Here is a 16,329-nt window from a genome sequence, read left to right as displayed (position 1 = left end):
TAATGGACTGCTGTATTTCAGCAGGGGCTGAGCTGAGTAAGACAGGGACAGTCAAGTGGAGAGAGTCTGAGCCCGGGCATGGGTGGGAGCCCTTGGTGAGGTGGCCCAGTGTTCAGCACAAATTCAGAGTCCAGCCTCACTATAGCTGTAGGCCTCTGGGGAAACTATTCCAGCTTAGGGTTCCTCATGAAGGCTGTCCACCTCAGCTCCCCTACCTCTAGCCAGCACATTCCTTAGGATGGCCCCCAGGAGTGAGCCAGAGGACCTGAAAGAAGACCCAGCTGACCTCTGGGGCTGGAGTGGACCCTGCCCTAAGAAGGGCTGATGCTCTTTTCAGTCACCCTGTTCCCTGGCATGGCCCAGCCTACGTGGGTCACTAGGAACATCCCAGGAGGCTCAGCAGTGAAGGCCCAGCCCCATTCACTCTACCATGAGACCTTCTTAGGACAGAGCCCAAGGCACAGTGCAGAAAGCTTCTACCTTCCTGCTGGGGACTCTCCCAGTTATGCCACAACTGAACCATCTCACTGGCCAGGGGAACAGAAGACCTAGGAAGTGTTTGGGAGAATAGTGTCCATGGAATATGGTCTTCAGACTATAGAGTGAATCACCTTCATGCAGTCTCTGAGTGCTGGAGCAAGATACTGTGCCACTAAAACCAACCCATGCTGGAAAATGTGTCTTTGTAGGTGGCATAGGCCAAGGATGCACTGGAATGAGTCACTTACTGTCCCAGGAAATGGCAGCACAGCGCCTGCCCTTGGCCCCACCCCAGATCACATTAGAATGGGTATGGCAGCAGGCCACCTGCCCAGACCCCAAAGCCCCTCTGGAGCAGCCACAGGCTTGGTGGGTGCTGCTCACACTGCCCACATGCCCTGGGTCTCTTTTCTGTCTGCTTGCTGTTTCTATTCCTTCCCTGAATCCTGGAAAGGGCACCAAACCACTGCCTCTGGGGCCAGGGTGATGCCAGGCTAGCTGTCTCTGACTGCTACCGGTGTTCTGGTCAGTGGTCAGCCTCCAGGTGTCCCTGCTGGCTACCCTGATCCTTGCAGGGCTTCCAGCTTCTTGCCGTTCAGCACCTATTCTGGGTGGAGGTGGGAAGAGATAGTCACAATTAGATAAGTGTGTATACCTAGGACAGTAGGCACCTAAGAGTGCAGGGTTTACCTGTTTGGGGAGCAAGGAAGGGACAACAGACAAACAGGAAAGGTGTTCCTAGTGGAGCAACGAGCATGTGCAAAGGGACGAACCTGGTATGAAACCTGGTATGGTAAAGAACCTTGTCCGACTGGGTAACAGTGAAGCTGGAGGAGTCTTTAAAGCCTAGGGTTCTCAAACTCCAGGTAAAAGTTTGGCAGTGGGGAGCCACAGAATGTTTTAAAGCTGCAGAGTGACATGGTCATATTGTGGTTACAGAGGTCCCCCTGCTGTCATTAGGATGATCTCTTTGCGTTGGAGAAAGAGGCTGGCACTAGTTCTCTGGAGTAGTGTTCAGAGGGGAGTGAGAGCCCAAAGAGGGCAAAGTAGCTAGCACTCCTTCAGGGTGACAAATGCAAGGGCAGTGGGGTAGGTCCTTAGCTGAACGTGGGCCAGGCCTTGTGAACTCACCTTGAGAAAGTGCTTGTATTCGGCACTGCAAGGCTCCATTAGCTGACTTCACCCACATGGCTTGCCTGCCCCCCTCCCACAGACCAAGTGGATGAGGAGGGAGGAAGGGGCACTCTGTGGATGCCTGCTGTCAAAGACCAAGGCTACCTCAGAGGAGATGCCAGCCTGGGGGCAGCCAACAACTTGGCCACATGATGGCAGCAGAGAACCAACTGTTGACTGCTGCACATCCACCCCCAAAACAGGTGAACGGGGAGGACCCCTCAGGTTTCCTCCCAACCTCTATAAGTCTCTCCCAATGTCCTGAGGCAGAATAGGGGCCACAAGAACCCATGTCTCAGCGCCGGGCAGGGAATGTTTCATATCAGTTTTGCCCTGCATGACTATCTTTAGACATGTTGACTGTGGAACACAGGAATGGTGCCATAATTTCTGATGTGTGTTTATTCATTTCCGGGCCAATTCTGGTTAGCGAAGGGAGTGCCTTTTATGTTGCCTCAGGCACGGTATCCTCCCAGCACTGGGTGTGGCCGCCCCAGTGCTGTTTCCACCCTGTCACCAGATGCTCATTAAGCTCCAGCCTGGAGGGGTAGGGGAGTCCAGCATTATGAATGGGAGATGGGGGGAGTCAGGTATCCAGAGTAAACTGTGCTGGGGTAGGTGTAGCACAGGGTCTGTGGGACCCACAAGATGGACTTGTCACCGCCCGGATCAGGTAGGCTTCCTGGAGGAGATGCCACCTAAGTTACAAGAGAAGGAAGGGAAAAGGGTGCTCCTGGAAGGAAGAACAAGGAGTATGGGCTGGATGGTGAGTAGAGGAGATACTTGTAGGGTCAGGCTGAATCCTGTTGGGCTGAGGGCTCCTCTCCCCACCCCCACCCATTACCCTCCAAAGCTCTGGGACTCACAGTTCACAGGTCCCTCAGACCTCAGCCATGGGCCACCCTGTGATGCTTTCCCTCCCTCCAGGGTCCAGGCCCACCTGGCTGAAGGGGATGTCAGGCTAAGGATGTACCCCAGGGCCCCCCTCCAGTGTTGCGGGGAGCCAAGTTACCAAGGAGCAGATGCTGAGAGATGGCAAGAGCAGAACTGAGTTGACTCCCCTATCCCTGCCCTGCATATATCACAGCCTGGAGAGAGAACTCTGGGTAACCACCTAGCGAGAACTGCACCCTCATTTCAGAGACTGAGAGGCTGAGGCCCAGCATGGCTTACAGAGCAGGTTAGAGGTGCCCTGAGAGCCAAAGCCCATGTTTCCCTCATATCAGGGAGGCCCTGGAGCAGAGCCAGGAATGAAGGCCAACATTTTGTGTTTTATTGTCCCCATCCTACAGCTTCCACCTACTGAGGCAGCAGTGGACAGACCAGAGCTAGGGTTGGGCCTCCACATAAGTTGCTTCTCCTCTGACTCTAATGTCCAGCCAACAGGGCTGGCCCCATCTTATAAATCCCACCTGCCCTGGGCAGGCGGGATGCAATGCACCATGCTGACACCATCCTGTCGCTGTCAACCCAGGGCAGGCCCACAGAGGGATAGTCTCTGCCCACAGAGGCTAGTGCCACTCCTGAGGTCTCTCCACACCTTCCCTCTGGTTCTCCACACATTCCTGGCCTCTGTTTCCCACACGGTGGGTCCCCCAGGCCCTGCCTGGAACGAGTGTCTGAGGATGTTGCTGTATCCTGGCGCTAAGAGAAGAAATAGGCCAGGTGGTCCTCAAATGCGCTGGGGCAACACGCCCCCTCACTTCGCCCAGTCGGTCGTGGGGGGCAGGACGGGACAGCTCAGATCTACTTAACCTCTCTCCAGGCCACTCTACGCACACCCACCCACAGGCCACTGAGAAAAAGGGGACCAAGTGTAGGTGTAGGACCCAGGCTTCCGAGGGCCAGGAAAGTCGAACAGGCAGAAGGGCTGGGCTAGGCCAGGCATAGAGCAGGCCCCGCCCACGTCCCCGCCCCCACACCCTGGCCCCGTCCGCCCCGCCCCTGGCACTCAGACTTTGCTCCAAGCCCCGGCCTCTCTGCGTGTGTGTACGCCCGCGCCAGGTGCTCAGACCCGAGGGCAGGAGAAGGCGGCGGGCATCTCAGGAGTCCTGGTGGGGTCGGTGCCCCAGGGCTCCCAGGACCGGCGCTCGACGCTTGTCCAAACCCAGACTTCTCGTTGGCTCCCAGCCAGGCCCGGGCCTGCAGGAACCTCCGCAGGCCGCCATCTGGGCCTCGATGGAGCTCCACCCGCCGCCATTGCAGCCCTTCCTGTTACTACTGCTGCTACTGCTGCTGCTGCTTCTGCCGGCGGTGCCCGAGACGGGAGGGTCCTGGCAGTGCCCGCGCATCCCCTATGCTGCCTCCTGCGACTTTGACGTGGAGTACTTGGTGCCCAGCTTCTCGGCTGGCCGGCCGGTACAGGCTGTGGCAACCTACGAGGGCGGCAGGGAAGGGAGTGCCGTGTTCGTGGCCACACGTAATCGCCTGCATGTGCTTGGGCCTGATCTGCAGCCAGTTGAGAGCCTGGCCACCGGCCCTGCTGGGGCCCCTGGCTGCCAGACGTGTGCGGCCTGTGGCCCAGGCACCCACGGCCCACCGGGAGACACAGATGCGCAGGTTCTGGTGCTGGAGCCGGTGCTGCCTGCACTGATCAGTTGTGGCTCCAGCCTTCGGGGACGCTGCTTCCTGCATGAGCTAGAGCCCCGCGGGACAGCCCTGCACCTGGCGCCACCAGTCTGCCTTTTCTCGGCGCACCACAATCATCCGGAGGACTGTCCCGACTGTGTAGCCAGCCCACTGGGCACCCTCGTGACCGTGGTTGAGCAGGGTCATGCCTCCTACTTCTACGTGGCATCCTCACTGGACTCGGCGGTGGCCGCCAGCTTCAGCCCACGATCAGTGTCCATCCGGCGCCTCAAGGCCGACGCCTCAGGATTTGCACCAGGCTTTGCAGCACTGTCAGTGATGCCTGAGCACCTGGCTTCCTACCGCATCGAATACGTGTACAGTTTCCGTGCAGGAGCCTTCGTCTATTTCCTGACTGTGCAGCCAGCCAACGTGGTAGATGCTCCTGGCGCCTTACACACGCGCCTGGTACGGCTCAGCGCTGTCGAGACTGACCTGGGCGACTACCGCGAGCTGGTCCTCGACTGCCGTTTTGCACCTAAACGCCGGCGACGCGCGGCCCATGAGGGCGCACAGCCCTACCCGGTGTTGCAGGCGGCCCACGCTGCTCCAGTGGGCGGGCGACTGGCCACTGAGCTGAGCATCGCTGAGGGCCAGGAAGTGCTATTCGGGGTCTTCTCGGCTAGCAGAGACAGCGGCCCAGGTGTGGATCCCAACTCTGTCGTCTGTGCGTTCCCTGTAGACTTGCTGGACACTCTCATCGAGCAGGGTGTGGAGCGCTGTTGTGAGCCTCCTGTCCACCCTGGCCTCCGGCGAGGCCTCGACTTCTTCCAGTTGCCCAGTTTTTGCCCTGACCCGGTGAGCAGAAAGAAAGAGCCCTCACTTGTGAGCAGTGTGCACATGCTTCTCTTCCAGCACTGAGAGGATCTGGGACGGGGAGGGCAGGCAGGGAGAAGTTTTCTCTTCCACCCAGTTTCTTAGGGGGTGGTGTGAGGGAATCAGCCAAACAAAGGCCACACTGGAAGCTCATCTCCCAGCCAGGCTAGACCCTGTTGCTACACCATTTTGCTCTTTCACCCTCTCACTTACCGTGGCCCCTTGCTTTTTTAGGTAATTTCTCTTGTTATGTGAAAATTGGATTACATCATAACTGTCTCTCTACCAGGCACACTTCCAAACTCTGGGTACAACGATGGTTGTCCCTTCCTACCTGCCCACCACATATACCCTTAGGGACACACAAAAAAACAGCACCCTCCCCCCCACAGGCAGATACTCACAAATTCACCCAGACTCACATCTACTCACCAACACGTTTTCGCTTTCCCTGCGGGAATACTTGTTTTGCTCTGCTTTCTCAAGAGGGTGGGGCAGGAGTTGTCAGAGAATGCTCCCCTCCACCCCTGTTCCAGAGAGCCTTCCGGGCCTTGGAAGATGGGGGCTTGTCAGAGAGCCTGCATGCCTTGGGCTTTCTGGACCCACTCACCCCTGATTGTTCTCCATGGGGTGACTGGGGGAGGATTCAAGACATAGTGAGAAGGTGGCTTGGCTCTAGTAAATTCCAGGAGGCTCACCCCGGTCTTGTGCCAGCAACTAAACATCTGGGGATGAGTAAAGGCCTAGGAGGGGCTGGTTGGATTTGGTTCACCATGTAGGAGTCCCAGACTTTCACCATAGATGGGGCCCTTCTCACCCCAGGCAGGAGGTCTCCCAGCCTATGTTGAACTAGGTGCTCCTTCCTGCAGACCCTACCCAGGTTCTCTTCAGCCATGGTGTCAGGGAGCTAGAGCAGAGAGTAAGAGGACATTCCTTAAAATGCTTCCCTGATGACAAACCCAAAACCGTATCCCTTGAAGCCATTGAAACAGTCCCACCCTACGTTACAAGAGATTACGCCAAGGAAATGGGGTGAACGAACAAACAAATGGCATTGGACAAGTGGCCTTTCACGGAGCTAACCCACAGTCACTGCTCTCTGAGTCTTTGGCTGCCCTGGGGCTCTGGCCCTTCTGTGATATTCTTCACTGACTCCTTTCGCTCTGATTGATGCCCCAGAGGTGGGAGAGAATTTACACACAATGAGGGGTGGGGGGATCTTCTGCCTCCCTCCTTCAACTGACTCCCTCTGGGTTGAGGAGGCCCTAGGGGTTGAGATCCCTAGTCTGGGTCTGGGCAGCCCTGACTGCCCTCCTCTCCTTCTCTCTGGGGAGTCAGAACCTCTCCCTGACTTGGCTAGTGGTCAGGGGATCAGAAGACACCCAGCACGACTTGGCAGTGCAAGGCTCCAAAAGGGCTAATCTCAAGCCCTGGAGCCCAGGGGCAAACAGGCAGCGGTGCAGCTCTGACCAGGGTAGGGCCTCTATTCCACCCCACAGCCCCACCTGTCCCTGAGTCATACTGAAAACACCTGGCTGGCTTCCTGCTAGGGCCAGGACTTTTACTCACCTCCAGTGAGGACAGAGTCCCAGTCCCCACCCACCCACCCTATAGACCCAGTGTGTGGAGTTTCAGAGCCCAGCTCTATGCTGAGGTCTTGTTCCCAAGACTTATAATCAGCACTGAGGTCTCAGGACTGAGTTAAGCATGCTTAGTCTGATAGGGGCCTTCCATCAGCCTTGAGGAGTGCCCTTAGGGTTGGCAAGGGAGGGTCCCAAGCTACCGGGCTACAGAGCCCTGCCCCCACCTTGCACCCAGCTCCAATACCCTGCGTCCATACCCTCACTGCCTGGTTTCCTAGAAGCTTCCACAGCTCTGCACTGGGGCACTGAGTGTCCCCCAAACACCCACCTGCTAAGAGCAGGGGAGAAATTAGTGTCTCCTCTTACCCGGGCCTTCAGGCCTTGGTTTATCCCTCCTGTACCCTGAAGGAAGTACAGGTAGAAGCTGGAGGTGCAGAAAGACCTTTGGCATCTCAGGGAGAAGGACGACGTTACCAACCCTGTGCTGGCCAGTTAACCTCAGAGTTCAGCCCCTTAAGCAGGTGGAGAGACTGAAGGCTGAAGAGGGGACAGGGTTTGTTGAAGTGCAGGGCAGGACCAGCAGGGGGCAGGAGAGGACTCTGGTCAGGAGCTCAGACTTCCGACCTGGTTCGTCTTCTGAGAGGCGATAAGGCCTTTGACATGTGAGCAAACCTCTCTGAGCCAGTTTCCTTATCTATAAAATGGGGGTGATGAGAGAACCCACTCTACAGCGTGGCTGTGAGGACAGAATGGGGTTGGCTCTGTAAAACTCAGTAACTCATTATGAGAATGGCCATGGCAGGGTAGGGCAAGGCGTAGGGGGAGCCAGCGTTCCAGCCTTGGCCTTCTTCCCTGGCCTTGCTACATCTGAGAGCCCCATGGAGGCAGTGGGGTAACTGGCAGGACTGGGGCCTTCTCCAGCCAGGCCAGGTGACGGGTGGGAGTTTAGGCTGCTGTGGTCACTGACAGAAGCCCCAAGGGGTCAGTTCATGGAGATGAGCCCTGACTCCTTCCCTGACCCTCCCCAGCCTGGCCTGGTGGCTCCCAGCCCCAAAACCAGCTGCCGCCACTTCCCTCTGCTGGTCAGCAGCAGCCTCTTACGGGTGGACCTATTCAACGGGCTGTTAGGACCAGCGCAGGTCACTGCATTGCACGTGACACGTCTCGACAATGTCACAGTGGCCCACATGGGCACAGCCGATGGGCGCATCCTGCAGGTAGGTCCCTCATCTCCACGGCCCCTTGTCCCGGGATCCCTGTCCCCATTTTGCTCACAGCCGACCTGTCCCAGGTGGAGCTGGCCAGGTCTCTCAACTACTTGCTGTACGTGTCCAACTTCTCACTGGGCAGCAATGGGCAGCCTGTGCATCGGGATGTCAGTCGCCTTGGGGACCACCTGCTCTTTGCCTCTGGGGACCAGGTAAGGTGGGCAGGGTAGGGCCCGGGGCCGGGCTGTTGGGAGCACAGCTTCTCCATCAGATCCAAGGAGGCATTGACACACAGGTCCCCCCACCCTGATCTACAGTAGGACCAGGGGGTCTAAGGGGCTTAGTCTCCCCCTTCAGCCACCCCTGAGCCCCCTGTTTGTCCAAGGTCTTCCAGGTACCTATCCAGGGCCCTGGCTGCCGCCACTTCCTCACCTGTGGGCGTTGCCTGCGGGCACAGCGTTTCATGGGCTGTGGATGGTGTGGGGGCATGTGTGGCCGGCAGAAGGAGTGTCCTGGCTCCTGGCAACAAGACCATTGCCCACCCGAGCTTACTAAGGTATGGCTTACCTGGCAGGGCACAGGTAAGTGTGGGACAAACCGGGCCTGGGGTGGAGGTCAGCAGGTCTTAACCATGATCTTCCTCAGGCCTGGGATGTCTTCAGTGTTTACAAGGAGAACATTCTTTTTTTTTAATTTTTAATAAATTTATTTATTTATTTATTTATTTTGGCTGCGTTGACTTGGGTCTTCGTTGCTGCGCACGGGCTTTCTCTTGTTGTGGTGAGCGGGGGCTACTCTTCATTTCGGTGCATGTGCTTCTCATTGCGGTAGTTTCTCTTGTCACGGAGCATGGGCTCTAGGCGCGCAGGCTTCAGTAGTTGTGGCTCACGGGCTCTAGAGTGCAGGCTCAGGAGTTGTGGCGCATGGGCTTAGTTGCTCCGCGGCGTGTGGGATCTTCCCGGACCAGGAATTGAACCCGTGTCTCCTTAATTGGCAGACGGATTCTTAACCACTGTGCCACCAGGGAAGTCCCAAGGAGGGTATTCTTGGCAGACGGGATGGCACACGCAAAGACTTAGAGGCAGAAAAGTATTGAGTGAGGACAAGCAAGTGACCTAGAGTGACTGGAGTGTGGGGCAGGCAAGGAGTGTGGCAGAAAACTTAGGGGAAAGCAGACAGGGCTGAGAGTCCTGACCCATAAAGGGACTCAGGCTATCTTCTCCTCCCCTCTCAGTTCAGCCCCCACAGTGGACCCCTAAGGGGCAGCACAAGACTGACCCTGTGTGGCTCCAACTTCTACCTGCATCCTCCTGGTCTGGTGCCTGAGGGCACCCATCAGGTCACTGTGGGTCAAAGTCCCTGCCGACTGCTGCTCAAAGGCAACTCAAACCTCAGGTACGACTTGGTCCCTGCCCTTTCTATCCCTGATGGGGATAACCAAGCAGCCCCTTCCCTGTGAGACCCTGTCCTCTGCTTGTATGGGGCGAGGAGGTATGAGGCAAGCTGTAGTAGCTCTGTGCTTTCTGTCTGGGGGGACATCTCTGTCCCTTCTTGAGCCTACATATGCCCTACCTGTCTGTTGAGTCATGGCAAAGCTAGTCCCTTCCCCGTCAGATCCTGCCGACCCTGGATGAAGCCATGGCTAGAGAGATGCTATCTTCAAGCTCAGATGAGACCTGTGATTTGTGGTGGGCATGCAACCAGGCCTGTGTGACCCCTGGCTGACCTTGAGTTCCCCTGATGTCCCAGCCAAGTACCCCGGAAGGACTTTGTAGAGGAGCTTGAGTGTGAACTGGAGCCCTTGGGCATGCAGGAAGCCGGGCCTGCCAACGTCAGCCTCACTGTGACCAACATGCCACTGGGCAAGCACTTCCGGGTAGATGGCACCTCCATGCTGCGAGGCTTCTCTTTCATGGTGAGGCCACTTTTCCTTGTTTGTGCCCTTGGCCAACTGGGCAGTTCGAGCAGGGAAGAGTTTAGAGTGGAGTGCCTCCTGCTCCAAGCTAAGCCACCTCCGTGCCCTCTTAGGAACCCATGCTGACAGCAGTACAACCCCTCTTTGGTCCACGGGCAGGGGGTACCTGCCTCACCCTTGAAGGCCAAGGCCTGTCTGTTGGCAGCAGCCGGGCTGTGCTGGTCAATGGGACTGAGTGCCTGCTGAAACGGTAAGTGCCAGTGGGAAAGGGAATGGGAGGCCACAGGGTCCCACGTAGGGGAGCCCTCACCAGGTGGGGCTTGAATCCCCGACAGGGCAGGGGGAGGAGGGCTCAGTCACTCAGTGTAGGGAACAGGTCCAGGAAGAAGTGTCTTCTGCTCCCTCCAGCCCAGAGGTGGTTTGGGATGGCAAGAGAGCCCATTACAGAGTCCACTGGCTGCAGCCAAGGCTGTGGGGGGAACCTGTTCCCTCCCTGACTTCTTGGAGGCCTTTCTGGGACCACCCTATCTTCAGACAGACCCATGGAGTATGGGCAAGTTGAGGAGATGACCAACAGAGGAATTGGGAGGGGTCAGCAGGCTCCTGGAGGAGTCGGGCCTAGCCATCACATGGAGGGTGCCCCTGAGCCTAATCCCCCTGTTCTGCAGGGTCAGCGAGGGGCAACTTTTATGTACCACACCCCCCGGGGCTGCTACCGCCCGCGTTCCCATTCGCCTGCAGGTGGGGGGCGCCGAAGTGCCTGGCTCCTGGAACTTCCACTATCAGGAAGACCCCATCATGCTGGGTATCAGCCCCAACTGTGGCTACACGTAAGTGCCACCTCCTTGCCCGCTCTGGTCTCCTAAGAATGAGGGATCCAGCCTCGGAGAGCACCCCAAGTCCACCACCCTGCTCTCCTCTACAGTGGTTCCCACGTCACCATCCATGGCCAGCATCTGACTTCAGTGTGGCACCTCGTGCTGTCATTCCATGATGGGCGCAGGGCAGTGGAGAACAGGGTGAGTGGGCACTGGTAGCTGCCGAGTGGGCACTGGCCAGGAGGGAGGAAGGCCACACCAGTCCCCTGAGTTCCAGCCCCAGCCCATGCTGGGCTGAGGGGTCTGGGGTGGCTGTAGGTGGGATACCGGGCTAACCACTCTCGCATGGACCCAGCAGTGTGAGGGGCAGCTCCCGGAGCAGCACTGGTGCCGCCTGCCCGAATACGTGGTCCGAGGACCACAGGGGTGGGTGACGGGGAACCTGAGTGCCCAGGGGGATGGAGCTGCTGGCTTCACGCTGCCTGGCTTTCGCTTCCTGGCCCCACCCCACCCACCCAGCATGGACCTGGTCGCACTGAAGCCTGAGGAGCATGCCGTTAAGTTTGAGGTAAGTGGGGAGGATAGGGGGTGGAGGCAGTGGAGCGTTAAGGCTGCAGCCTGCCCGGAAGAGATGGGGGCAATGGCCAGCCCTCATGACTGTCTCTGCAGTACATTGGGCTGGGCGCTGTGGCTGATTGTGTGGATGTGAACGTGACCGTGGGTGGTGAGAGCTGCCAGCATGAGCTGCGGGGGGATGTGATTGTCTGCCCCCTTCCCCGCTCCCTGCAACTTGGCAAGGACGGTGCTCCACTGCAGGTAGGCAGCTCAGTTGGCCCTCTATGGGAAACATGGGTTGAGGACCTACAGGCTGGGCCTGAGCTGCCACCTGCCTCCAGGTCTGTGTGGATGGTGGGTGTCACATCCTGGGCAAGGTAGTGCGGCCAGGTCTGGAAGGGGTCCCACAGAGCACACTCCTCGGTGTCCTACTGGCCCTGCTCCTGCTTGTGGCTATACTGGCCACCATACTGGTCTTCAGTTACCACCAGAGAAAACAGCTAGGTGAGCTCTCCACTCCCATCCTGACCCAACCCCACCCCCAAACTCTGACATCTCCAAGTCCCTATATCCTCTCTCTGCCCAGGCCTTAGGGGTCTACTCACACCTCCTGGGTAGGGGTCAGCCTCTAGGAGCTTGGAGTGGCTGGCTACCAGGAGCCATTTTTCCACAGTCCTTTCTCCGAACCTGGATGACTTGGCATCCCTGGACCGGACCACTGGAGCCATGCCTCTGTCTCTGCTCCGCTCAAGCTCTGACTATAGAAATGGCCTTGGTGAGATGGTGGAGGTGCTAGAAGCTGGGACCATACTCTCTGGTCCACCAGCCCCTCATTCCCTCTCTTTCTCAGCAGCCCCTGCCATTGATAGCCGGGATTCCACCACTCAGGTCCACAGAACATCCTTCTCAGGCAACGGGGATGGGTCCCATGTCCCACTGCTGCGGAAAGAGTCCATCCAGCTTGGGGACCTGAACTCTGCACTCCTGGCCGAGGTCAAGGATGTACTGATTCCCCACGAGTGGGTAGTCACCCACACTGACCGAGTCATTGGCAAAGGTCTGGGGGCCAGGCCAGGTGGGGTTGGGGCTCAAGGGATAGTTGGGCAGGACTCTGAGCCTCCATTTGCTCATCTGTGAAATAGGAATTCTGTCTTCCGTGGGTTCTGGTGCAGATTACGTGGGTGTGGGGGGGCTGCAGGCTCTGCCATCATGAAGCTGCTGCTTGTCTTTAATGTCAGGTTGGCCAGTTGGGGCTCTGAGGTCTGGTTGCCAGTGGGAGGGTGTGGCGTGAGCCCTGGGCACTGGGCCCCCTCTCACTGTCTCTCCCTCATCAGGTCACTTTGGAGTTGTTTACCATGGAGAATACACAGACGAGGCCCAGAATCAAATCCACTGTGCCATCAAGTCGCTGAGTCGTAAGTGGAGCAGAGGCTGGGAGGATACTCGTCCCTGCTGTGCTACCACTGCTCTGAGTGACCTTGAGCAGGAGACCTTTCTTCTCTGTTTCCCCATCTGACCCTTGTAAAGGGCCTCCCTGCCCTGGGCCTGACTCCAGCCTCTCTGCAGGCATCACGGAGTTGCAGGAGGTGGAGGCCTTCCTGCGTGAGGGGCTGCTCATGCGCAGTCTGCACCACCCAAATGTGATGGCTCTTATTGGTATCGTGCTGCCGCCTGAAGGGCTGCCCCGCGTGCTGCTGCCCTATATGCGCCACGGAGACCTGCTCCAATTCATCCGCTCACCCCAGCGGGTCAGTGCTCAGCTGGCCCTGGATTGGGGGGCTTGGGCAACAGCTGGGGATGGAGCTGCTCTGTCCTCGCCTACTGACCCACCTGTGCCCCCAGAGCCCCACAGTGAAGGACCTCATCAGCTTCGGCCTGCAGGTGGCCCGTGGCATGGCGTACCTGGCAGAGCAGAAGTTTGTGCACCGGGACCTGGCTGCTCGGAACTGCATGTGAGCAGCCAGAGTGAGGTTGGGGTGAAGCCAAGGGGCAGAGCACCAGGGCGTGCAGCTAAAGGTGCCTCAGGGAAGGCCCATGCTCCAGTCCTTGCTGTGCAGCCCTGGGCATGTCCTTCCCTCTCTGGGCTTCAGTTTTCCTGTCTGCCCAATGCAGGCTTGAGTCGGACACTGTGGCTCAGAAACCTTGTAAGGGTCTGAAACAGGTGGGTTCAGGGCCTGGTGGGGGCCCGTCCTGAGTGTGATTCTCCCCTCCCAGGCTGGATGAGTCATTCACAGTCAAGGTGGCTGACTTTGGTCTGGCCCGCGATGTCCTGGACAAGGAGTACTACAGTGTCCAACAGCGCCGCCATGCTCGCCTACCTGTCAAATGGATGGCGCTAGAGAGCCTGCAGACCTACAGATTCACCACCAAGTCCGACGTGGTTAGGCCCCACCTGCCCCAGAGTCCACACGGCCTCAGAGAACACTTGGCCTTGCCCATTGATCTCCGGATGGTGATGAGCCCAGGGAATCCCCACGCTGGGCAGCCCCACAGCCCATTCGTCCACCTCTGGGCAGGTGTCAGGGCAAGAGGAGGCTGTGAACTCATTGGCTTCTCACAGACAATCCAGGCCCTGCCCAGCCCCAGCTCTGGACGGCTCTGGTGGTGGGCGGGGACAGAGGGAAATGCTTGTGAAGTATTGAGGAATGGGCTCTGACTGGGGGCGTTGAGCCCCTCATTTCCAGCTAGAGGGCTCTAGGAGGTAGAGGACCTGGGGGGGGGCCCACCTGTCCTCCCCAGGGCGAGAGCTGAGTCCCTTCACCTGTCCCCTCCCACAGTGGTCGTTTGGTGTCCTCTTATGGGAACTGCTGACACGGGGTGCCCCACCGTACCCCCACATCGACCCTTTTGACCTCATGCACTTCCTGGCCCAGGGTCGGCGCCTGCCCCAGCCTGAGTATTGCCCTGATTCTCTGTGAGTATGTGGAAATGGCGATGGAGAGGGAGCTGGGCCCCAGAGACAAGGAGGGGAGGAGGGGGCCAGAGACAGAGTTCTTGCCTGGCTCTCTGACTGATTCTCTGGTTGACCTAGAAAGGGACCCTCTCTGGACCTCAGTTTCCTCATCTGTGGTTCCACCACCGTTCGAGGCTTGGTGCTGGAGGGATATCATGGTTGCCATGGTAACACCATTCCCAACTCAGAGTCTGGGTTGAGGCCAGTGATTTGATTTCCCAGCACTCTTCTCCCCTCACCACGCCAAGAGGGGCTGTTTTCCATTTATTCCACTTACTTAACCTCAAGGAAAGGTTCCATTAGCTCTCACACTAGCCCCCTCCACGTCTCCAGATCAGAATGTTTTCTTCATTGGATATAGTTTCAGATTCCCTGTTCCCAGAGGCATGGCAGCAGCTGTGTTTCATCAGTGCCTGTCGCGTGGTTCAGCTTCATAAGCAGCATGCATGCCTTAGCTGTGCTGAGGTCTTTGAGGTTAGAACAGGAAAAGCCAGGTCATAGGTAAAGGTGGTTGATGATTACTGTCTCACCCAGCTTGTGCTCCAGAAGGGTATGAGTCACCCTTCCTCGCAGCCCTGCCTGCCTTGATTTTGCTTTTTATTATTTATTTCACTAATGAACCTGGTTCAAAGTAAGGGAAATTAACTTCACTGCCTATCTGCCTCCAGGTCAGGCTCCCTGAAACAGATTCTGAGATGGAGGTTTACATGCAGGGGGTTTATTGGTAGGTTAGGGGCGAGGGACGCAGGACTAGGTAGGGGGAGAAGTTGGGCTGTGATGCAGATGCAGCAGAGGCTGCAGTCCATCCCCTGGGGACCTCTGTAATTGGGATGGCCCTTCAGAGTTTTCTGAAATTGAGACCAAGGGGCCCAGGTCTTTGCTCCAGACATCCATTAGTCACTGCTTACAGATGTCCCTGAGGAAGGAGTGTGAGCTTGGAGGAGGCATTTCTTTTCTGCCTAGGCCAGTTCCTAGAGGGGGCCTCAGCCAAGAGCCATCAGAAGTCACAGGGGGAATGAAGGGGGGAAACTGGGTGGCATACCATGGCATCCTCCATACCAGGGGAAGTCCCTTCTCTCTGGGCTTCAGTTTCCTCATCTGCGAAGTTGGAATGATAACAGTACCACCCTCAGAGGTCTGAGAATTATATGAGATTATTGTGTGTAGGTCACTTTTAGTATCATTTAAGGCAGGGATGACATTTCCAAGATAAAGGGTCATGTATTAGGACCCAACAGACAAACCTAGAGAAACTCTGCTTGGAATCCATGGTGTAATGAGCTGCCCCACACATCTCAGGGCTTTTAATCCCCATTTCACTGGACCTGGGCTTCCTTCCTGGAAGACGTGATGATAACCATGATAGCTTGTGAGCCGGGGCCTAAGCTAAGAACTTCACAGGAATCCTCTCACTTTATGCCCCAATAGCTCTGTGATCAGAGAAGACTCCAGAGGCACACACAGGTTAAGGAACTTGCTCAAGATCACATAACCCAGGTCACAGGACACAGGAGTCCAGCCTCTCAGCCCTGAGGCAATTTGACCTCTGCCAGGGTGGGAAGGCAGTCGAGAAGAGCTGCCCCTAATTGGCTGATGCAAGGCACCAGGCCCTGTCACCCGCTCTACATCCCATGTGGCCTGCCAGGGGGCTAACAGCAGGTGGATAACGCAGAATCTCTGGGTAGGGGTGCACCGTGCCCCTCATGTTTTCCTCTACCCGCTAGGTACGCAGTAATGCAGCACTGCTGGGCTGCAGACCCTGCAGCACGACCCACCTTTGGAGCACTGGCAGGGGACGTGGAACGCTTGGTGGCCGCGTTGCGAGGGGACCACTACGTGCAGCTGCCTGTGGCCTACGTGAACGTGGGCCCTGGTGCCCCGGACAAGGCAGAAATGCCCTTGGAATAGTCACCATCCCCACCAGTGCACAGGAGTATAGGTGGCCCGGCCCCTCTCAGAGCCACCAAAGTCCACGTGACCTCAGCCCCAGGCAGGCATTGGGGGGTTGGACCTGCATAGCGGTGGGAGTTAACCCCAAGCTGCCTCTGGGCTGGCCTCTGCCCTGTCCCTGTCCCTGCCTCTTAACCTTCAGGGGCACAGGAGGGCTACAAGGCACATTGGTCTCTCACTCCCTAGTGGGGGCCAGTGATGGGATCCTTGATGCAGTGAGTATTTATGGAGTGTCTGCTGTGTAACTGGC

At 57.6% G+C, this 16,329-nt stretch overlaps 1 protein-coding gene across 1 annotated transcript; it reads left to right on the top strand.

Annotated features, from left to right (window-relative positions):
• Window positions 1-3,831: 3,831 nt before the first annotated feature.
• MST1R (macrophage stimulating 1 receptor) lies at window positions 3,832-16,107 on the top strand (the record flags this gene model as incomplete). The annotated part of the gene is given in 23 exon segments (XM_082664094.1): window positions 3,832-5,079; window positions 7,709-7,897; window positions 7,972-8,100; window positions 8,274-8,444; window positions 9,123-9,283; window positions 9,638-9,803; window positions 9,917-10,053; window positions 10,472-10,633; window positions 10,729-10,822; window positions 10,980-11,189; window positions 11,291-11,437; window positions 11,518-11,680; window positions 11,763-11,791; window positions 11,795-11,951; window positions 12,030-12,233; window positions 12,511-12,591; window positions 12,743-12,924; window positions 13,019-13,128; window positions 13,391-13,556; window positions 13,954-14,090; window positions 15,854-16,034; window positions 16,038-16,075; window positions 16,077-16,107. Coding segments are annotated over 23 exon segments (4,293 nt in total).
• Window positions 16,108-16,329: the final 222 nt, after the last annotated feature.

This window comes from Grampus griseus (genome assembly GCF_964374135.1).
Source record: "Grampus griseus genome assembly, chromosome: 10".
Classification (NCBI taxonomy): domain Eukaryota; kingdom Metazoa; phylum Chordata; class Mammalia; order Artiodactyla; family Delphinidae; genus Grampus; species Grampus griseus.
Note: the sequence above shows the minus strand (reverse complement) of the source record. Positions and strands in the feature narration are given on the sequence as shown.